This window comes from Echiichthys vipera, assembly GCF_963691815.1.
Source record: "Echiichthys vipera genome assembly, chromosome: 17".
Taxonomy (NCBI): Eukaryota; Metazoa; Chordata; class Actinopteri; order Perciformes; family Trachinidae; genus Echiichthys; species Echiichthys vipera.
This window is the reverse complement of record NC_139842.1, coordinates 22,320,382-22,343,823: the sequence shown is the minus strand read 5'-3', so window position 1 is coordinate 22,343,823 and position 23,442 is coordinate 22,320,382. Positions and strand designations below refer to the sequence as shown.

Genomic DNA, 23,442 nt, shown 5'->3' with positions numbered 1-23,442 from the left:
CTTCTAGCTGCAGAAGACCTGCGGCGACACTCGGGCATCGAGTTGGTGAAGCAGCAGGAAGGAAGTTACAGTTCCCTCCTGTTACGAAGGCGCATTAAAGCGGCTTCACCTTGCTTCAGTGCGTCCGGCCACAGCCGACGGTGACGGTCTACTTCACCCACAGCACTTTTTCAGCACCATCGAGCCCCTGAATGAGGCGGGGTGTCCTCAGAAACATCCGCAGTGATCCTATGACTCCTAACCGAGTTAATAAAACGGCTGCACGTTTCCAATCAAATCCCGTTACTTTGTAGTCCTTCTTGTTGTGCTCCACCTGTGAAGTTCACCATCGCTGCCGCTGGAGGGAGACACAGAGCTGCTTCTCTATAATTAGGAAGAGGAGGTTTCTGGTTACAGGTGGCTCTTCTTTGTTTTTCACTGCCTGGCACCTGAATATAGTAATATCATTTTTCAAAATTAAAACGGGTAATTTGCTAATTTCAGTCCTTCCTTCCCGCTCTTGCTTCAGTTTTATTCTTCAACATGATACTTTGACAAACACGTCCAGTTGTAGAGCTGAAAATATTTTGTCATTATTGAAGTTCATTAGTACTTCCGGTCAAATAAATTCAATGAAACTAGGCTTAAAGAAGCATTAATTATTCAAGTCTTGCAAAATAAGAGGCTAAAGATGATATTTGTATTAAAAATACTAAGTAAGTGCACCTTGGCTTAACCAAATGGCATGCGCTGCTTTAATTTTGAAAGGGTTTATTCCGGTATAGTTCCGTTTTCTCTCTTGACGCAGCTCTGGGATCATAGAAATGGTTTTGATAGAATCCCCAAAGCAATTTCAGTCAAAAGAAACTGGACTTGGTTATTTTTAAATAAATAAATAATAATAACAAAATAAAAATATAAATAAATAGAACAAAACAAAATAAGCAATAACCAAGTCCAGTTGGTTTAGACTGAAATTGCTGCGGGGATAACGAGGACCTGGACAAAAGAGAACATTCACAGGCTTTTGATAGAATTACATTACTTCATAATGTCAGTGTGGGGTCATGAGCATCACATCACGAGCTTGGGGACCGCCTTTTACAAGATGTCTTTAAAAATACACTGGCAATACTACGGCAAACGTCAAATAAATAATTAACAACTTCGGTATATACTTCCTTTATTTTATTAATGCAGTAATAATTAGATTTAATATTTCTGTTTTCCATTATAAGCATTGTTAAAAACAAACATTCAAGCTTATGACGTAATGAATGATGTTTTGCCTGGCAGGCAATTAGAAAAATGGGCATGGCAAATACGATTTCAATAAATATGCTATATTATTAAGTATATTTTATATTAATATTAATAATTATTATTATAAGTTATATGTTATAATAATGTTCACAATAATAACACTAATAAGATAACTACTACTACTACTACTTCTACTACTACTACTACTATTAATAATAATAATAATAATTTGATTTTATGTATTTTCGTAATATATATTTTTCAGCATCTTCCCCCAGCTTCAATTCACTCTTTGAAAGTTGAGTAAACATGCATATTAAAACAAACGGCGACACACACGGCAAATGTACACATATAATAATGATGATGGATGGATGATATATATATATATATATATATATATATATATGTTTTTTTCGTACGTACTATACGAATATGTTAAACATGTATGCTTAAATGTTTCTTCTATGCACTCTAGCTCTGTGTCTCTTCTCGTGCGTCTCTCGCGAGACCGCCGCACCACATAAATCTCGCAGTGATGGCTGCGCCGCCAGAAACGGAGAGTTTGGAGTCTCGTATCAGTGAGTGCTTTAAACTATCTCTACAGAGCAGGTATCGCCTGCAGAGCCAGGCACTCACTCATAATTATCCGCGACTGATTGTAGATGACATGACAGCCCAGTGGAGCCGCGAGTGTCCCTGCAGAGGGGACCCGGACCCTGCCGCCACATCAGGGTGCTAAGCTAGCGTTAGCTCCGGAGCTGCTGTGCCTGCCAGCTGTCAACACACAACCCAGCCGGACGTAGCTTTAGCCCTGCGGCACGATAGCTCAGATCGGTAGTTGGCGATGAGGTGATCAGGGGGCCCCATTTTCGGTCACAGAGGTTAGATTATGATTACGGCAAAGCTTTGGCCTTTTAAGAAAGTTCTAGACGAGACCGACCGAGGACTAGCTACCGAGGACCTGCCCTGTCTGTGTCTCTGCCCGGTGACATGCTGGGGTTATGTGACACAGATTTATGGCTCTGAATCATGGAGTCACTCGGAATGTCTGGAGCGGTTTCTTAAGTGCTTAGCAATTTCTTTTGTGTGTGAGAAAGCTTAAACATTATAAGTCAACATGGTGCGAATATTGATGTTTAGTTAATTAATTTAGTACATTAACAACAAAACACTCAGTTGCTAGGTAAGAACCTGCTAGCTAATATAATACAAGCCTAAAACAATAATAGTGGTGTAATGATCCCTAACCGTACCTCCATGAATGTGTTGTTGTGGTTCTGTTGAATGTCATTGCATTGTATTCAGAGGTGTCCCTAATATTTTGGTATAACAGCTACAAAAGGACTGCTTTATTTTAGATGGGTGTACCTAATAAAGTGGCAGCTGAGTGTAAAAAAACATAAGCTACCTGACCAGGTAGAGATGTTCACTGTTAAGGTCAATTTAGAAAGAGGATGCAACCTTCAGCACTAGGAAGTTATTTCATATCAGCAATTACTGTAACCAGCACCTCAGACATATGTATTCTAATATTAGAATAACAATATTTGATGTAATGCAGTGAAGCGGAAGTTTACTCTTTGATTGTGTATTGAATGACCTGTTAATGCGTGTTATTGTGTGAGTTTATACGGTGAAGCCAAAGACAACTTTTTATATTGTGGACAATAAAGGAAAGATTAAGTAACGTCCATCACTTCTGTTGTTTAACATCTCATTTGCTTCTGTTTCAGACAAAGCCACAAACCCACTGAACAGAGACACAGAATGGAGCAGCATCCATGCCTTCTGTGACCAGCTCAACAATGATTTGGAGGGGTAAGAGGACGCCACAGGGCCACGACGTTCATAAATTAATTATGGTCTGACTGATGCTGATTCTAGTTTATTCATTGTGGAGACCCCAGCTGCAGTCGTGGACATCTTGTCTACCAAAGAAGGTTTCCCTGTTGAACTTAAAATCAGTGAAATCCTTGTTATTAATCTAAACAGAGTTGTGAATGCAAATTAACACATGCGTTCAATTCACTGCTCCACGTTACAGCTGAAGACTTCTCACTTCATTTTAAGAATATTACATTCAATAAAACTTTAGTATCTAATGCTAGTTCTTGTCGTGAGTTGGTCACACAGGCTTTTTTTATCACTAATTCTTTAGGTATAGATTCATTTGGAGTCGTTTAATGTCTGTTTTTTGTTTATTGCATCAGTTATAATTCTGTCACTATTTGAGTTGTGTTTTGTGTGATGTGATGTAATGTTTAATGTTTTAATATTGTGTTTAATGTGATTGTGTAAATTGTATTGTCACAATCTAAAACTGCAGGACCCCTGGAAGAATAGCTTCTAGCCACACTGAAGCTAAAGGGGATCCAAATAAACAAACAAACAAAGAAATATGGAATTTGGAAATGTATGCATAAAGCTATCTGCATATTAATGGGAAGTTAAACAAACTTGATATTTGTCAACAGTTATTCTTAATTATTTTAGAAATCGTTATGGGGTTAATCTGACATATTCATTGATATAAGTGTTCATTTAACATTAAAACACTGAATTGAAAAAAATAATTGACTTGAATCCATCTCTAGTAGTCTGCAGGAGACTTCACTACAGTGCTCTGGCCTTTCAGCTCATTGTGTGACTTGTGTTACAGACCTCAGCTGGCCACCAGGCTCCTGGCCCACAAGATCCAGTCTCCACAGGAGTGGGAGGCCATGCAGGCCCTGCTGGTGAGTTCAGATCTGAACCGGGATCTGATGTTCAGTATTGCCTCAGTACTGACAATCCTGGTTCTGTGTCTCATCAGTTTATTCCACTCCACTAACTAAATAAAACTTGTAAACTTAAAAGATGTTTTACTGATTCTTTTGGCAGATTTTACCCATACATTTTCCATGGGCTCCTAAAAACCCATATGCATCAAAACTCTAAATCAGAATATTAGTTGGATGTTTTCAGAAGAGTCTGTAGTGCTGATTGTATTATGAGGAATATATAGTAATGTGACAGAAACAAACCAAAATGCACATTGGCTGTTTGTCTAAATTTATATTAAACAATTAAAGTGTCATATCTTTTTTAGAGCACGATGTTGCTGTTTTCAGATTCATTTTATCTCTTACATTGTACATCTTGTCTAGGTTCTGGAGACGTGTATGAAAAACTGTGGGAAAAGGTTTCACAGTGAAGTGGGCAAGTTCCGATTTCTCAATGAACTCATCAAAGTAGTTTCTCCAAAGGTAAGACTTTCTTAGTGCCTCTTTGATGTTTGTTTTTCTTTACACTTCTGTAAATCACTCGGTTCTCCTCAATCCCCCACTCAGTACCTGGGCTCACGGTCACCAGAGCCGGTGAAAAAGAAGGTTTTGGAGTTGATCTTCAGCTGGACTTTGGGGTTACCTGATGAAGCCAAGATCTCAGATGCCTACCAGATGTTGAAAAAACAAGGTAAGAGGCTATCGCCATTAGAGGAATGGAAATTTTAACTTCTAAAGTTGTTAAGAGGCACTAAAGACTTAAACTTCTCTTTATTGAGCCCTTTGGGATGACTCCCGCAGCCAAAGTCCATTTTTAAAATAACGTTGCTAAAATTCCTCACGGATGGCTGCTGATCCTTTGCGTTAAAAGGAGCCAGTTGAGGTGGTTCAGGATCATCTAGTAAGGATGCCCCCTGGGCGCCTAGGGAGGTGTACCGGGTACGTCCAGCTGGGAGGAGGCCTCGGGGAAGACCCAGGACCAGGTGGAGAGATTAGATCTCCACACTGGCCTATGAACGCCTCAGGATCCCCCAGTTAGAGCTGGTTAATGCGGCCCGGGAAAGGGAAGTTTGGGGTCCCCTGCTAAAGCTGCTGCCCCCGCAACCCGACCCCGGATAAGAGGATGAAGATGAGATGATAAAATTCTTGACATTGTACAGTGCTACATAATGATTGGAAGCATTTAACTCCTTTTCGTTTTCATATTATTCATATTATATCTGTCTTTTTTTTCAGGTATTATTAAACAAGACCCAGAGCTTCCACCTGACAAACTACTGAACCTCCCTCCACCCAGACCTAAGAATGCCATTTTTGAAGATGAGGAGAAGTCAAAAGTAAGAACTTGTGTGTTAAAAGTTATCTGAAGAGGTGCTTTCCAACGTGAGGATAAATGTGTCCTGAGTGGGTTTGTTACCCACGGTGCATGCTGTCATGATTGTGCTCGTCTACCCTTTGAGACGTATGACGCCCGTTCACTCATTTCTCACCATGGGATCCATGTCTGTCTGCTTTGTCAGATGTTGGCCCGCCTGTTGAATAGCTCGCACCCAGATGACCTAAAAGCTGCCAACAAACTCATCAAGGAAATGGTCCAAGAGGTAAACCTCTTTCAGTTTTCTTCCTAAATCGCTCTTTTCTGTTACACATTTACTGCACCTCCAATTTTCCGGGCTGCTCGGATACAGTCTTGGGTTTGTGATTTTTAAGAAAAGCAGTAAAATGCCAGACTACTGCGTTCATGGCAGGAACAATAACTGAACGAGGAAATGGGTTGGGTGTCCTGAAGGGTTTTGTGTGTCACTGGCAGTGATTCAGCAGGAGTTCAGAGTAAACTTGGGCTTTTTTTTTTTCTAATGGCCTCTCGCTGAACCTGCTGTATTTCAACATTCGTGCCTTTGGCTGTTTTTGTGTTTTTCGATGATTATGTTTCAGCAGCTTGCTTTATGTCGAATCATTTTCATACAGCTACGTGTGCCGTCTGTGAATTTGTCTTCTTGTCTGTTGCAGGATCAGAAGCGAGCAGAGAAGGTGTCAAAGAGGGTGAATGCCATTCAGGAGGTGAAGGAGAGTGTCACTCTGCTGACTCAGCTTCTGCAGGACTATGACAACACCGCCGACAATCAGAGCAACGCTGAACTCCTACAGGTGAACTAATTCCCTGTTGTTCTTAAAAAGTTTTCTGTAAACACGGCGCCGTCTCAAGAATATCGGTGTCCACACAAAACCATTGAAACCGGCTAAAAATCCTGTCGTGCACATGCCAAGCCTATATGTGGCACTGTAACTCAGCTATAGAAATACACCAACAACAGAGAAGAAGGGGCGGCGAATGCACATAAAGCCTGCGCGCCGCATACAAAGACAAGAAGAAGAAGAAGAAGAGGAGGAAGACAGAAGAAGGTGGCGAGTGCAAGCCCAAGAAAGAGAATGGAATCGTTTGTGGGATTGTGGTGTTGTTATTATTGTTGTTTAGTGACGTTGCAGGGTTAGAGGATCGAGGGCTAAAGGTCGGAGGCTATAGGGTCGAGAGGTGGTGCAATGACATCACCGCTTCACAAAATATGCGGATAAGCTTTCCAGACGAAAAACGCAAAGGTGGCGTTCTGAGATGTATCCACTCTGGGACCTGTTTTCAGGCTCCCAAAAAACGCTGCCTCGTCTGGATGATCGGCCAAAACCATACAAAACTTTTTCGCTTACAGTAGGGCTGTAGCTATCGAGTCTTTTTGTAAGCGAGTATTTTACCGTTTATTCCATCGATTAATCGGATAAAAAAAGATATATATATATTTTGCTTAAAAATGTATTGAAATAAAGTGGCGTAAAACAACAGGCTGCTTTTGGCTCAGACACCAAATCATCGATGTTGTGCTGTTGTAGTAGAACAGTTCTAGTTAACTGCTCCATCAACAACCATAAATCCAACATCTTCCCTGTCCCTCAAGGCTCAGTTCTTGGTCCAGTCCTCTTCATTCTGTCCGTGCTCCCACTAAGTCAAATCATCCGCCGCCATGGTCTTCACTTTCACTGTTATGCCGACGATACCCAGCTGTACATCACCACCAAAGCCATTACTTCCACCACTCTCTCTACCCTCTCATCTTTTCAGGATCACCTACAACAACTCCACCATCTTCTACCCTCTGTTTTTTTATTATTATTATTATTATATAAGTGTGAAATGGTCCTCGGCCTTTTCCGAATGTAGTGGTGTGCATCCGTAAAAACGGTCCATGTGGAACAATGATCCCTGCACTGAACAGGCCGCATAACGCGTGAGATAGTAATTAAACAAATCATTTTTGTAATCAAGTAACTTGACTTTCTCGAGTAATTGTTTCAGCCCTAGGTTACAGCAACATGCGTCTTGGTTTGGACGGCCCCTTAGACTGTTTAGTGACAGAATTTCAAGTAGATAAAAGTGTGTTTTGTGTGGTCAGGACCTGTACCAGCGCTGTGAGAAAATGAGACCTACACTGTTCAGACTGGCAAGTGATACGGAGGACAACGACGAGGCTCTGGGTGAGCTTTATTTTTATTGATCTGCTATTACATCTCTCAAAAGGAATGATCTCCCCTTGTTTATTTGCTGCAGAGTGTTTTTAGCTCCATTAGTCCTCATCAATGTCATTTGCAAATGCCTTCATAACTTCAAGTGCTAATTGAAGAGATAAATGTTATTTTAGTCCTTGTGTGTTTGATGATTATATTTCCTGGTTAAAAGAAGGTTAATTTAAAAAAATGACAATCATTTGACTTTCCTAGCTAAAAGTGTCCTCTCAAAACCTCTTCACAAAGCTGTTGAGACCAATTTTTATTAAGGACATGACACAAGTGTTAAGGCGCGATCACACACGTGAATGCAGGTGACAGACCATCACCTGCTGAGGTGATATTTCCTGCTGGTCAAACTTCCCCAAATTTTAAACTTCACGCAAATGTTTTATTCCCCCGTCACTCAAAAAGCATGGAAGGGAACAGGAGGGCAATGTTTATTTCGCATGTGTGTGACCGTGCCTTTAGAGCCGAGAGAAGGGGCGGGTTGATCCTGTTGCTGGAGGGGATGTCCTGTTTTATGAAACTGTGATTGGCTTTCTTGGGCTGTTCTGGGTCTCTTTTAAGGGAATTCTTGAGTTTCTGAGGTATGTTGCTATAAGCAAATAAAGATTTTAAAGTCAAATGTAAAAATGAAACGAAGAGTAATATAGGCTGTTGACTTGTCAAGTATATGTGCAGCTAATTATCAGCCTCTTTCATGTCTGGCAGCTTGTTAACAATTAGCAGGTATCCATGGAAGAGGCCTCGTAATGATCAGACTACAACATGATGATAGTGAGAGACACAAACAAGACCAGCTTTTTACTTCTTGTCAACCTGTGCATGGAAGGACATTAGTAAAGGAAAAGTCAGAGCCAGGATGACTGCAAACCATATATGGGAAAATATATGGCTGTAAATAAATGTGACTTTTCCACTTTAAGACATTTTAGGATAGTTTGTAATTTGCTCTTATTGACCTCGGATTCCTCTTGACTACTTCTAACTTTACACACATTTAGGAGCTGCCTTTAGCACTAAAAGACTGTGAAGTCCTAATTTGCTAAAGATAAGGGGCGCAGGTGTTTTCTATCTCCAACAGGACACTGAACTCAGCCTTCCTTGTTCTTTTCAAAGTTGTCTGATAAGAGCATCAGAGACACGCCCACAATATAAACACAGAAACCATTGGAGCTAATCATTAAAAGCTGATGCTAAACGGGGTAAACCTTTATACCACTCCCCACATATGCAATGTGTCTTAACTATCTTCAAAAATGATTTATGTTTATTTGTTTATATATCCAGGACTGCTATTTTTACTAGGAAATTGTGTCTAGGAGGCATTTGCAATTCATTATAAAATATTTAAAATAAACATCTAATCAACTAGCCTTGATAATAACGGTCGGCTTATTGGAGAAGATGTGCTTTACTTCTCCCCTCTGGCCCGTAGAGCTGCTGAGGTTCACTGTCTTTCCCAAGTATCCCTTTCTAACCAAACCCAGCGCTGCTTCTCATGCCCAGTCTTTACTTTTGAGCATTGTCCCTTCAGCTGGAAAGTTGCTTGCTGACAAAAAATGTTTTATGCTCTGATCCATCAGTTTATAAACAGTCTCTCTAAGCTCTAGACCACTCCACTGTCCAGCCGGAGAGACATCAGTTCTGCTATCGTAACACTGTGAAAACAATAAGGAGCCTTTTCTCATGTCTTTCCACAGCTGAGATCCTGCAGGCCAACGACAGCCTGACTCACGTCATCAACCAGTACAAACAGCAGGTGAAGGGGGAGATAGTAAACGGCAACAACACATTAAACACACAGAAACAAACAGGTGGGTGAGGCGTTGAGCACCGAAACACACAGAGCGTAACAGATCTGGGTTCAGAAGGATCCGTTTACAGAAATGTTTAATGCAGAAACGGTTATAGATTAAAAAGGTCCTGTTTTTTGTTTTTGTCCATCTCTCAAAGGAGGAGGGACAGCACTGCTAGATCTGTCAGGACTGGACACATCACCACAGTCGCCTCCGTCTTTCCCAGAGTTCCCCACTCCAACAGACAGCCTGAACGCCCCCTCACAAGAGATGGGGATCAGTCTCCTCGACGACGAGCTCATGTCACTCGGTAACCACACGTCACTGATAAATATGCAGGATGTTGATCGTGATTTTGTGGAGCTCTCAAGAAGCTGAACTACAGGGCTAATTTGAGGGAAAGAAAACTTGTGGAAATGCTCTTAAAATTATTTTTTTTGCTAAATAGTTCTGCCACTCTCTGTGTATTCTACAGGTTTAAGTGAAGGGACACACACCTCCAACCCCCCCTCACAGCCCGAAGACTCCACAGCCTGGGACTCCTTCCAGGTCAGCAAAGGGAGGGTTTGATTGTTTTTGTAGAACTGTGATGGTCCAGGGACATGATGTTTGCATGATTTGTACAACTTCTTTTAAACTTCAGAATTGAAGTCTTGTTTGATCACTATTTTTAACTCACACACACTCACTTTGTACTTCCAGTCCTCTGACAGCATAGACGCAGACATCCCAGCAGCACCCAGTCTCCTCCTGAGTCCGGACCCTGCCTCCCACTCTCAGCCTCTTTCGTCTGGCTCCACCCCTGGGAACTCAGCCCTGGACGAGCTTGACCTGCTGGGAAAGACACTGATGCAACAGTCCTTGCCTCCAGAGGGCCTGCAGGTCAAATGGTATTTAACTAAAATGATTCTAAGGCCAAACTGTGGGAAATAGCCTCACCGTAGCCATAATATTTTGAAAGTTTAAGTTTTGATATGCTTGTCTGCCTGGTATATACCAGGGTTACGTAGATAAGTGTTGTAGCAGTCGCTGTTGGTAAAAGATTTCTAAAGTTTCTACAGTCCAAAGCCTCTGAGGTCGTACTTATCAGAGAAGTTAACGGCTGCAGTTTATGCTTTGACCTTTTACTCCTCACGTTTTCATTCTGGTTTCTGTTTTCGTTAACTCTTGGTTGCCTATGTTAACTAAAAATTTTCCCCAGAAAATGTGCGTGGAGTTAGTGAGAAGGGAGTTCTTTGGTTTTTTGAAGTTTTTGAAATACTTTATTTAGCCACTTAGCATCCACATCAGTTGTTTACGTATCTGCTTTCAGGGACAAGCAGCAGTGCAAACCTACTCTGAGAGATCTCCAGAGCAAGTCTGGGTGCAACATCACCCCGAACCCCATCCCAACCTTCACCGCTGAACAACCCGCACCTCTCAACTGTCAGCCCAGCATCGCAGCGACGTTGCTGGATATGTCCCCGGTTCACACAGAGTCTCCCTCTGCAGAAGTCTCCCTGACTGATGTTTTTATACCGCTAGAATCCATTAAGCCCAGTAAGTGAACTAAACAGATTCATGCTTCTACCCGCCTGGAAGTACAGATTTACTAGACACTCTTTTATTCTCTCTCCATCTTTCTGTCTTTTCTCTCTCCAGGTAGTCTGCTACCTGTGACTGTGTTTGACGGACACAGTCTGCGGGTTCTCTTTCACTTTGCTCGCGACTCGCCTCCGTCTCGTCCCGACGTGCTGGTGGTGATCATCTCCATGCTGTCGTCCGCTCCTGTCCCCGTCAGCAACATAAACTTTCAGACCACGGCTCCAAAGGTCAGAAGTGACACGTTCAAGGCCTTCGTCTCCCATTAGGGACAGTTGTAAATACAAGGTTCATCATGTAAACAAATTGTTACTGAACCACTGCAGCTGATTGTCTCACTAAAGAATGTTTTTATTTATCCACTGTAGTCTATGGCAGTGAAGCTGCAGCCTCCATCAGGAACAGAGCTCCCAGCTTTCAACCCCATCCTTCCTCCCGCTGCTGTCACACAGATCCTGCTGCTGGCAAACCCAAACAAGGTAAGCTAAGATTTAAAAAAAAAATCTAAATATTGGGGCTCTTCCTTAAAAGAAACTACCTTTCATGTCTTAAGCTGGTTTCACACCATGTGGCAACCGACCTGAATAGAAAAGCGTTTTTTAAAGAGGCTCCTGCCACCCAGCAGTTACGGCCAGAGGTTCAGCACGGTGAACTCTGGGCAGCAGGATAAAAACACCACCCCTACCATTGCGATCAAACACCCCTCTGCTGTCTCCCGTCGTTGCAGTGACTTTTTAAACTGTATGAAAATCACCTTTCACTGTTTTTAAATCACATACAACTCCATTTACAAAACGACTGGGGAGAGACAAAAATGCCACTTACGGTAATTATTTTTTTCTATTACCAAGGGATGTTCTCAAAGATGCAGACTAAAACGCCTCTGGAAACAGTTAGATAGACCTACAACCAGTCAGAGCAACAAAATGATGTAACAATGAGCGCCACATGCAAGTTAGGGGTGTGATTGGTCCCCTTTAAAACATGAAAAAATGGCCTCTGGGTCACAAACTAAAATCAAATTACAACTAAACAGTGAAGAAAATGTATTTATGAAAACATTTGAGGCGAGAAATGGGCAACACAGTAACACAATCTTGATTCATATTCGTTCAGCATTGTCTAGTTTGACAGCTTGATCTGTGTTTGCGGAGTCTGGTATGTGGTGCTGGACGGAGAATACAAATTACGTTCAGGAAGTAGATCTGTCTAAAAGATTCAAGATTCAAAGCGTTTATTGTGTTGCACAGTAAAGGAAACCTGTTTCCCTGTACAATGGAATTCTTCATTTGCTGTCCACAGAATGCCAAAAGTATAAAAGAAGAAAAATATTTAAAAACTGTAAGTTATCTTACTTGAGAATTAAATAACAGTTAAATAAAAAAAGCCAGTGTAAATGATAACAGTGCAATTATGCAGTTATGTGCAAACTGTGCAGTGGTAGGACGTAGAGAATGTAAATGTAAAACATGATATAAATGGTTGTGATCAGATTGCTGAGGGCCTGGCCGGCTGGTAATCCGTCCGAACAGAGAAGAGCCAGACTCATCTGCCAGAACAAATGAAATATGAGCTCAGCAGATTCGTCTGGTTCCCAGGCTACACAAAGACTGTAATGGCTGTAATAGGTCTGTGGTTATCCCTGTTGTATCAGAGTAGTTCTTCTGACTCGTGTCAATAAGATAAGTTCAGAGGATGTCCATCTCTGGATGTTTAACTCTAATTCAATCCCCCTCCCTTGTTCTTTGTTTGTGTGCTTCAGGAGAAAGTGCAGCTGCAGTACAGATTAACCTTCACCATGGGAGAACAGGAGCACAGTGAGAGCGGCGGTCTAGAACAGTTTCCTCCTCCAGAGACGTGGGGGAACCTATAGCATTTAAACCCAGCCATAACCAGACAGACTCTCTGCTTTCAGACTCCCTAAACCAACTCTCCAACTCAACACTCTGCATACGCCCGTTTTCCTTTGTAAACACATTGTACTTTCTTTGATTGGTATCGATTATTTTCCTTGGATCACGCTCATGCTCAGTCAATGTAATGTGTGTATGCTTCGCTCTAAATGAGCCTCGTGTGTCTAGGGCTAGTCTGCTGTGTGTGGCTGCTTTCAAACAAACCTGCAACACATTTCCCCACAGTTGTTGCAGTCTTATCTTTTTTTTTTTAACAGAGAGTGCTTCGAAAAAGAATGAAACATCAGATGTGTGCATACTTGCTCATTTGGCGTGCTTGATGTTTTTAATTTGAACTATCAGTTTACCTTCACCTCTGCATGCTCTGCCAACATGGGACACTATGCTCACAAAATCCACCGCACCGAGAGAGAAAGGACGTGAGCTTTACATAGACACAACTCGTCTTAGTTTGCAAGACAAAACTATACTTAATCAATGTTTTGTGGTGTGTATTTTGTGATGAGTGATAAAGAGTTTCTTTTGCAGTGACTGAGTCCACATTTTGATTTGCACAGAAATTCTTTTTTTGATTGTACTGTTTTCCTGTCTCTTAAGGAACATTTACTGTAACAGAGTTGTGTATCATCTGCCATATGTGCCTATTTTGCAGTTCTAACATTTGAAAGCGTTTGGTTGGATTTGTTTTTTTCATCTGTTACACATCAGTCATAGTAAGTCTGCAGTTTCTCAGATACAGATCAGCTGCATTATAACCTTAAATTCTTAATATATTCAAAAACATTTCCAGTAGGCTATATGTTACATTTTGACTAATCTTTTCTTTATCTTGTGATTTAAGTTAATATTTCAGCATTTATGGGGTAAAACTGAATATCATGCAAACTTGAATGAACCCGGGCGCTCAGAGCAGTGCTCGTCTCAAACATATTCAACTGGTTTCTACAGTTGATCAGAGATGCATGTCAGCCACGCTGAGCACTTCCTCCTCCCCACAGGCTCTCAATCACATTCCGCTACACTAATCTCCAATGAGACCGCTTTGTAAATACCAATGATGGCAGTCCTCTTATGTAAATTTGACTTGTGCAATGTGCAACACTGGTAAAATATTCAAAAAGGGTAATAAAGTTTTTTTTCTTGGTGACCTGAAGGCCTGTTCATTTGTGTTGCAGTTAATTGGAGTTTCAATTATTTAAAGACCACACAGGGATACGTTGAAGAGCTTTATTAAACTGTAAAAATGGACTTACTATCTGCTAGGAAAATCTCCATCACTGCTGCAAAGACTTGACCACACTGGTCACCAGTGGTGGTGAACTGAAAAAGGCATCAACACAAACGGAAATGTGAAAGAAAAGCTCATTTATAAGCATGTGGCACTGCCCACCCATGGATACACAAAGCCCCTGCAGAGATACTTCTATATGACTTAAATTAATATCTACGTCATGAAACCATCAAGAGAAATTTCAAAGAAAACGTTCAAAAGAAGGAAACCAAAACCCCCCTATGAAAAAACTATTTTTAACCTTATGTGTGCTCAAGCAACACCACGTCACCTTGATCTTGTGACTGTCACAAACAAATGTAAAGATACTGGACCTACAACAGAAACAAGCCTATACAAGATATAACTCCAGCACCAACCTCCTGCGGTACACTTACAAGGGGAAATAAGAAGTTCTATAAATCCTATTCAGAGGCTCACAATACCAAAAAAAGTAGTAGTAGTAGTTTTTTTTACTCCAAGACCATCATTACAAACTCAAATGACAGAAAAGCTTCTTTCACACTAAATAATGAATGCTGATTAATTTGACTTCAAAAACAAGAGGTGTCAGCCACTTAATAAACTGGGAGCCAGTCTAAATGATTTGATGTCTGCAGTGTGTGTTGTGTGTGACTGATGCACAGATCACATTACTTTCTGCCTGATGGAGCGGGTGGCTGTTGAGGAGCAAACTGGAACGGTGAGTGGCCCATCAGGCCCATCATGGGCTGGGGTGGGTTGAACTGCTTGGCCATCAGAGGCTGGGGGCCTGATGAAGAAGGTGGGGCCTGCACTACTCCGCCGCCCGCCGACCCAGAGCTGCTCCTGGAGCTGCTGTACTGACTGCTGCCGTTGTTGTTACTCTGGTACTGGTCGTGTGAGTTGGAGCTGGATCCATAGCTCCGTCCTCCGTCCCTGCTGCCGCGATCTCTGTAAGAGGAGGATGAGGAGGAGGAGCGCTCCACGTCCCGGCTGCTTCCTCTGCGGCTATCTCTGCTGCCGCGGCCGTAGGTACTGCTGCTGCCGCCGTGGGTGTCCTTGGTGCTGCTGCTCCCACCCACAGAACGCATTCGCCTGGCACACTCGTCCTGGTACATCAGATTGGGATTGTTAGAACTGGAGTTGTTACGAAAACGAGAACGGCCACCTGAAGATTAAAACAAAAAGAAATGAGAGGGAGGACAAACAGCCATCAAACTATCTTGGCTCATCACACTAGTTATCACAGTCAAGTGGATTTGATGTTAAGTTGTTTTATCACATCTGTTTCAACACCCTCATACTAGTCTCATATTGCCAGACATATGGTCTTGCTTCACAAGTTAGCATTCTGGTATAGAGGGAAAAAGATGCTCCGGTTTCTATGTATTTCTTTAAACCAATGAAAATCATCTTGGGCTATACTAAGCTCTGGATGAAGTGTCAGTACCCTTACAAAATAGATAGCGGAGATAGCACCCATTGGAGATATTGGAAGGTGCAAAAAATGCCAGATGTCAGGCTTTATCCCTGCCCTGTACATCTGTGGGTACCCTCATACTAAAGACATTAGGAAACACAAATACTACAATTCCCAAGAGTCAAAAAAGATCCTTCTTTGGTGATGAGATCTCAGCAGCTAAATCTATATAAAGTACATAGTAATCTACTCCAGGAGGAAGTGTCCCTCACCTCCTCCACGTCCGGTGTCACCCAGCTGCAGCAGTTTGGGATTGATGGCCTGTCGGGCCTCCTCTAGCACCCGGATCAGCTCGCGGGCCTGGCGGAGGTTCCCCGGAGTGAAGAAGGTGTAGGCGGTGCCTTTGTTGGTGCTGCGGGCCGTACGGCCAATGCGGTGGATGTAGTCCTCCGATGAGTTGGGATAGTCATAATTGATGACAAACTTGACATCCTCCACGTCTTGACATTTGAGGCAGCAGTGGTAGTCGAGAAGGGTGGTGTGATGGGATCAGTAACAGGGATGGAAAAGACAAAATCAGAAGTCAGAACATAACAAACAGTTTATCCCGTTCATGAATTTAAACTTTTCGAGCTGGGAATATTCAGACAGACAATACCCTCAAGACACCCACCATCCTCTGAAAGCTTACACTCACTTACCTGTAAAAATGATCAACTGTTTGTACAATACTCAAGTACTAATTAGAAAATGAATTCACTTACCATGCCATGCCAATTAAACAACAGGGCTGAATAACCTAGTATAGTAATGAAATAGCGTGCTTGCACACATGCAAATAAGTGCAGCCAAAGCTACAGATCGATTGAATTAGGTGATGAAAAAGTTGCAGTGGTTTGCAGAAGAATTTGGCATGTGACCCTACAAGGATCCATGTGTAAACGACAGCAGTCTCAAGGGATTGCTGATTCATGGTTTAAGTATGGGAATCAAATGAGAAGGATCATTTCTTTTAGAAAAAAAACATCTGTTCAAAACAAATGAAAGGTCTGTTTCTCATTACAGACTGAGGAAAACAAGTCTCGTTTTGGAAGCACAATGATGAACGCTTGCGGAGGAGAAAATTAGGAGGGGGGTGGGGGGTTGGGGGTGTTGAGGTACAGTACTTACCCTGTATCAGAGATCTAGTGATGGTTTACAAAGTAACTCCTCTGTCCCACACACCACCAGTCCTGGGAGGTCAGCAGGGGCAGGAGGAGAGGACAAAAGCAGTCCCTTCACCCACCTCGCCACTCCTCCACAACACTCCCAAAGCTGGAAACTGTCTGGACTAGCAGTCCTACTCTAGTCTTATCTGTGCCTTTTCATGTCCTCCAGACTTTTTTTGACTTACAGATATTACTGCTGAGTTTACACTGTGTCTAGCATGAGGTGATGGAGGAGGGGAGGCCTTTACTGGATTCTTTCATGTGAACTTCAAGGAGCTTAAGCCCTTGTAAGAACGACTTACGGCTGAACCACTCATCTTGCATGAGCAGGGCTTGGCGGCTACCTCCCTGATACTTCTTCGGCTCGCTACCGACATTGAGTTACATTGAGTTTTTCCTATGATAATGACAATAAAGAATCGAGTAAGATTTGTTTTAGACAGAGAAGGTTGAGGTTCTGCCCACAGAAACGAATCAGGAAGTGTTGAGTTCAATATGTCTGTGACATAATCTACATATAAACACATTGAAACTGATGCTGTTATGATGTCAAGACCAAGGTCACTTCCAATGGCAGCGATAGCAACGAGCTCAGCTTTTCAAGTTTAGTAACAAGAAACAGACACTAAGGGGAGGCCATGTGGATGTTTTCTGTAATCTGAGGGTGGGCTCTGCCAGGGAACTTAAGTCCTGACCGATTTTGCTAGTCCTTATGGAAGGATTTAGCACGTCATCAAGAGCAGGTGAGTTTTTTTCAGACTGGACAGGTGGTCTGGTATGATGGATACAAAGAAACAACTTCCTAAGTGTTAAAGACAAAGGGGGGTTGAAAGCAGGACACAGTAGATTTGGAGATAGGGGGCAAAGGGACAAAAAGGACAGGGTTCAGCAATGGTTTAAAGAAAATAAGAAGATAACAGAAGACCCGGATAGAAGGTCAAAGGGGTAAGGGTGGGGGGAAAAGTAAGAGAAGAGAGATAAATGAGAGGGATCGAAGAAATTAGCAGAGGGAAAGAAGTGACAACCAAGTAGGAACAGCAGGACAAATAAGAGATGAGAGAGACTGAGTGAAGGAAAGGACAGAAAGGAAGAGAAGTGAAAGGCAGGGAAATCGATTATAGAGAGGTGGCTCCTCCAGGCCAGGACTCCTGCCAGCCAGGACCAGACATGACGTCCGCAGAGGGAGAGGCCGGCCGGCACAGCCAGTGGTGGGGGGTGTCAGGGGCTGGCATCAGGGGGCAGTTCAGAGGGGAGCCTCCAACATAGCCGTCCATGCCCGGCTTTGGCTGCTTTCCTCCCTCACTTCCTGGCAGTTGTCTCTTTGTCTGTCTTCTTGTAACGCACCACTGTATCTCGGCTTCACAAAACTTAAGTATGATCTATCAAACTGATCTGCAGGATCAATTGACGTAAAACTAATTTTGCTGTTTAAAGTGTGTTATTGGGAATAGAAATGCATCTCCTCAAGGACTGTCCACAAATAGGGTTTTCTTATCCATATCCCATTAGAATAATATTGGAAACTTTTCTTAAAAAGTCTCTGAGTTAATTTAATCAGAAAATGGTGTGGTGCGTCACTGTGATGATGGCATGGCTGAGGGGAGCCCACCCTCCTCCATACCCCCCTCTTCGCCCTCTCACCTGACAGCCGCCCCCGACCTTTGGATCAAATTTGGAAGCCCAGCAGCACCCCGCGTTCGCCCCCCCTCTTTCTGTCGCCCAGGCAGCCAGTGTCCTGGAAGGGGGGGGACTTTAGATTGAGGGCTCTGTTCTAGGATTTCAGCAGAGATGGCTGTGTCTGGGACTGATTAATCAGGCCGTCTCTCTCCCCAAGTCAGCTTTCGATTTGTCATGCCTAGGTCCGGCTGCAGGCTCCAGAGGGCCTGTGTGCTTCTAGTTGCCGGAGGAGAGACTTGGAAACAAAAAAACAAAGAAAAAAATAATGAAAAGAAAACAAATGAACATAGAATTAGGTTAAAGGTTGATTGCCATCTTGTAAGGGGCTGCTTCACTAGCGCCCCCCCTTACATGTTCACACTTTATTCAACATGATTCCTATATTCAGTGTTTTTCTGTGTTATTTAACAGAGTAAAGTCAATCTTGGCAGGAAACCCTGCTTCAAATATGATATACTTCTCAGATACACATTTTATCTGAGAAGCATCACATGTTCTTTGGAGGAAAAACAAATGTGTGTGGGGTTGTCTTGATCAGAAATCTATTGTAAATAAACATGCAGTGGAGAGTCTGATCATTATGTAATGACCACTGTTTTTCTACATTAAAAAAATGAAATGTAATTAAAATCTTGTATGTATATCAACCGTGTGTGGTCATAGTGAGGAAAAGATTTGCTTTGCGCTCGAGCACACAGGACGTACCCAAACCACGTGAGGCCACGTCAGTAGCAATGAGGATGGGAGCTTTGCCGCTACGGAACTCTGCAACATGACACAAAGAAAAGATGATCGGAAGCTGAACATCATCACCACAGTGAAAACATGAGAGAAGGAAAGGAAACAACAGAAGTCGCTGTTCTAATGTCGGTTTTAGATGAACCTGTTAACACCCAGTCTCTCTCTGGCTGGCTCTTGTCGCCGTGAATACACATTGCTGGCCACCTAGAAGAGAGACAAACAAGCTGTCACATAAATGAGCATTTAACCAGTTAATATCACCAAGATTTTATATTCTTAATCCCTATAAGGAAAATGCATGACTTTCTCTTCCCACAACTGGGTCAGATACGAAACATGATAAACATGGCCATGCATGAGATCATGCAAGATAAAAATGGCACAGAAACCTATCAAACCATACATACTCACCCATCACGTCTCATCCTGCGTGTGAGATCGTCACAACGCTTCTTGGTCTCCACGAAGATGATGGTTTTGTTCTCTTTCTCAGCCATGATCTCCTCCATCAGCTGAAGCAACCTGAGGAAAGAAGACAAACAAAAATGACTAGATATTTACAAGTTATACATGTATATATGTATAATATATGTATATGTTGTCACTTATCACTTCGAAAAAGGCAATGGTCGTAAAATTAAGGATTAAAAAGGGATGGGAAATAGATGCAGTCAACATGAAAAGAGTAAGAAGTAAGACAGATAAAGCGAGGAATGCAAAGGAAAAGGACCGCAAACAATTCAAACTAAACTAACTGTAATAAGCCAGAGCAGGAAAGGAAAGATCGGCGATGTGGCCACAGCCTCTTACTTGTTGTCCTTCTCGCTCTCCATACAGACATCCACTATCTGAAGGATGTTGTGGTTGGCGCTGAGTTCCAGGGCTCCAACATTTATTTGGACGTAGTCTTTCAGAAAGTCCTCTGCCAGCTGACGGACCTCTTTAGGCCAGGTAGCGCTCCACATTAATGTCTGTCTGTCAGGCTGGGCAAAGAGCACATCAAATAAACAAAAACAAGGAATGACCGACACTAAAATGACTGCTTCATCTGACAAAAAACATACTCAAACGTAAAGAATTCTAAACTTTGATACAATACTAGTATCAAAATACCTCTAAGAAATACATCTTTTGATACCTCAACAAGAAGTCCTTAGCACACAAATCAGGATATAGATATTTCTTCTCAAATGAACATACAGAAATGTACAGAAAAAGCCACGTGACACAAACTAGCACAGTTGATTTTCCTGGCCCTTGCTTTTTTTAATAGCTTCAATACTTTTGATACATCCAATGTGGATATCATATCATTTTTGAAACATGTGGTATTGAAAAGTATTATGTATTGATACTTTTGGCAACCTTATTATAACATAACACATAAGATAACACAGCAGGATTTTCACTGCTGCTGAAACCCAAACACTAATACTTTTCCTATAAAAACAAAAGCAAAAGCGTTAGGTTTACCCTGATCTGATCCACAATCTTGCGAATCTGTGGTTCAAAACCCATATCCAGCATGCGGTCAGCTTCATCCAGAACCAAGTATGTGCAGCGTCTCAGGTTGGTCTTTCCAGCCTCAAGGAAGTCAATCAGACGACCTGGAGTGGCAATGCAGATCTCAACACCTAGGGGAAAAAACGTACAAACTAAGTATATCATGGACAAATCAAACTTTGGATTTCAATGAAAAACAATTCTGTAACTCTCACTTTTTCGCCTAATAGTTGGTAATGCGTGGGGGGAAAGAGTGTTATTCTAAACAGTAAATACTCCTAACCTCTCTCCAGGTCTCTGATTTGAGGTCCCTTGGGAGCGCCCCCATATACACAAGTGCTTTTAATGCGGGATGACTTTCCGTAGTCGTATGCCACCTGCTGGACCTGCTGCGCCAGTTCTCTCGTGGGGGCCAGAACCAAGCACTGCACAGCAAACATACGGTATAAGTCATAATAACATTCCACCATTTAGTGTATTAGACACTCTAAAGATGGCTTTTACGATCTGATATTCCAAAGCAGACAACTCAGTAATTAATATATTCCCTTTCACATACAATGGGTCCATCTCCACGCTCCAAGTAGGGCTGATGATTGATGTGCACAATGGCAGGCAGGAGGTACTGATGACAAAGAGGGAGATGTCAGTGAATCATGCAGCTGTGCAATATACCAGTATGTTATGCATTCATGTTAGCAAGCACTGACAGAGGAAGACGTGTCTCACCGATAAGGTCTTCCCAGAGCCAGTCTGAGCTATGCCCACCATGTCTCTCCCGCTGAGGGCCAGAGGGAAACCTTGGGCCTGGATGGCCGTGGGCTCCTTGAAATTCTGCTGCATGAGTACATCCAAAACGTATTCTAGATGGAGAAAAAAAAAGTCTGCTTATTTGTTTATAAACAGCTTTGGTTTAGTAGTTGTAGTCAGTGTGTAGTTCCACAGTTATGAGTGTCTAGATATCCATGTATGTGTGTACTTACGAGGAAACTGTGCCTGTTGGAAGCTGGTGATGGGTTTTGGGCAGCCGGAGCCTCGAACAGTGATTTCTTTCTTTCTGCTATACTCCTCAACATCATACTGAAAGCACAAGACCACAACCAACAGACTAAGCACCTGTAGAGCATTTTTACTACATTTTATTACAATAGAGCCACTCTCTCCATGCCCAAAACAAAAGTTTACATTAGGGAGATGCATCAGAAGATAAAATATTGCTATATTTTTTGGGATACCTGGCTCATTCGCTGCACTTCCGAATGTTCGGTATAAAAGTTCTTCTCAAATTTGGGAAGCTCATCCAGGTCCCATCTCTTCTTTCGTAACCGGTCCCCGGGGTTCCCAAACTTTCTTCCTGAAGGTTGGCCGCTTCTGCTGGAGCTGAAACGGGGGCTGCTGCAGCAGGAATAGACACATTGTGTGTTACTAGCTTTATGGCATTGCCTTGGGCTGAGGTGCCGCTTGTCAGCAGACAAGGCAGGCAACTGCTCAGGGCCCCATGGGCAATTGGGGGCCTCCAAGGGTGACAAACTGTGAACTTCAGGAGTGACAATGCCCAAAGGTTGCAATGACAGTAGGAGACCTGACCTCCCTAAGGGGGGCCCACGTGACACCACCCAAGTTTTTATTGTTCTTCATATAAATGTTTGAATTACAATTTTTTAAATGTTTGTATTCACATTTGGATTATAACTAACTTTCACAAAAGCTAAAATGTGCTTTTTAAAAATAAAAATGTTAACATTTAACATTTTTTTTGTTGGCGTCAGGTTATTTATTGCATAATGGTGATGAACGGTCTTTACCTAGTTTGTAAAGTGTCCTGAGATAACTTTTGTTATGATTTGGCACTATAAATAAAATTGAATTGAACGCTGGTTCGGGGGCCCCTGTTAATTTTTGCCCAGGGCCCAAACACACTCTAGACTCGCCTCTGCCTGGACTAGAACATTCCTTTTACCGCTGTTGAACGCAACAAACGCAGCAAAGGCCTTTCATGACAACTGCCTCACACACAACCGTTCACGTTGCTTGACTGTGTTGACCTGTTGAAATAAGCTGCTCACCCTCTGTCACGGCCACGGTCTCGAGCTCTGTCTCCGTGCGAGCCTCTCATGTTGAGGACACACGCTCTTCTATGACAGGTGGACACGTTTACTTAATGTTGCCCCGACCGTTAGCTCAGTGGACGCCTTTCTCAGACAGGTTACCTGGCTTCCGCTTATCGTTACCGTTCCGGGCCTTGAAAACCGCCGTTATGTTATTAACGTTACGCCGCGTCCTCTACTTCAGCCAAATGCTAACGTTAGCTTAACGCTCACTGGGTGAAGAAATTGACTCTTTCTTAATGGATGGTGAAAAGTAAGATACCACAGAAATGTCAACTGACAAAATAACAAGGCACAGCCAGCTGCACTGTTACTGTTATGTTGTTGTTGTTGTTAGCATGGCGCACACAGCAGAGGCGGGATCCACTGTGACTGGCTGGCTGCATGGGAAGCCCCGCCCCCACGTATGATTGACGTCCTGATGAACCAAGTCCTTTTCTATTTGCATTGTTTTGGTCAGCTGCAGACATCCGGGATGAATGAAAAAGCCAGGCTTGAACCAGGCTGGTCTGATCACTCGATCGTCCGGGCTTAATGGCCTGCACGTACACCAAGCCTGGATGAGAAGCGGCGTCTATGTCAAGCCAGGTGTGAGTCATTCTGTAAAAGGAAGACCGCGGGGTCGAGCACAGTGCCGCGGTCTCCTCTGCGCCCAAACAGCAAGATCCAATGCGA

At 42.7% G+C, this 23,442-nt stretch overlaps 2 protein-coding genes across 3 annotated transcripts; one reads left to right on the top strand and one right to left on the bottom strand.

The window, feature by feature from the left end:
- Positions 1-1,780: 1,780 nt before the first annotated feature.
- On the top strand, positions 1,781-13,958 carry LOC310959961 (ADP-ribosylation factor-binding protein GGA1-like; the record flags this gene model as incomplete). Of its 2 annotated transcripts, none has more annotated exons than XM_083931524.1 (17): positions 1,781-1,823; positions 2,979-3,063; positions 3,905-3,980; positions 4,392-4,490; positions 4,575-4,698; positions 5,244-5,344; positions 5,528-5,608; positions 6,018-6,155; positions 7,451-7,532; positions 9,269-9,382; positions 9,525-9,674; positions 9,840-9,913; positions 10,067-10,254; positions 10,677-10,903; positions 11,006-11,175; positions 11,314-11,424; positions 12,708-13,958. In XM_083931524.1, the coding sequence occupies 17 exons, from the start codon at positions 1,781-1,783 to the stop codon at positions 12,816-12,818; spliced, it is 1,974 nt and encodes a 657-aa protein (XP_083787650.1). In that variant the 3' UTR covers positions 12,819-13,958. The 2 variants fall into 2 exon arrangements, with proteins under 2 accessions (XP_083787650.1, XP_083787649.1); XM_083931523.1 differs by having other exon boundaries at positions 9,522-9,674.
- A 113-nt stretch (positions 13,959-14,071) lies between these two features.
- LOC310959971 (putative ATP-dependent RNA helicase DDX17) lies at positions 14,072-23,129 on the bottom strand. The gene is made up of 13 exons (XM_083931536.1): positions 22,726-23,129; positions 21,895-22,054; positions 21,643-21,739; positions 21,389-21,522; positions 21,219-21,284; positions 20,943-21,084; positions 20,630-20,790; positions 19,967-20,139; positions 19,568-19,678; positions 19,299-19,360; positions 19,121-19,180; positions 15,803-16,030; positions 14,072-15,278 (listed from the first exon to the last, which is right to left on the bottom strand). Exons 1-13 carry the CDS (start codon positions 22,773-22,775, stop codon positions 14,782-14,784), a joined length of 1,941 nt encoding a protein of 646 aa, XP_083787662.1. The 5' UTR covers positions 22,776-23,129; the 3' UTR covers positions 14,072-14,781.
- Between the last annotated feature and the right edge of the window lie 313 nt (positions 23,130-23,442).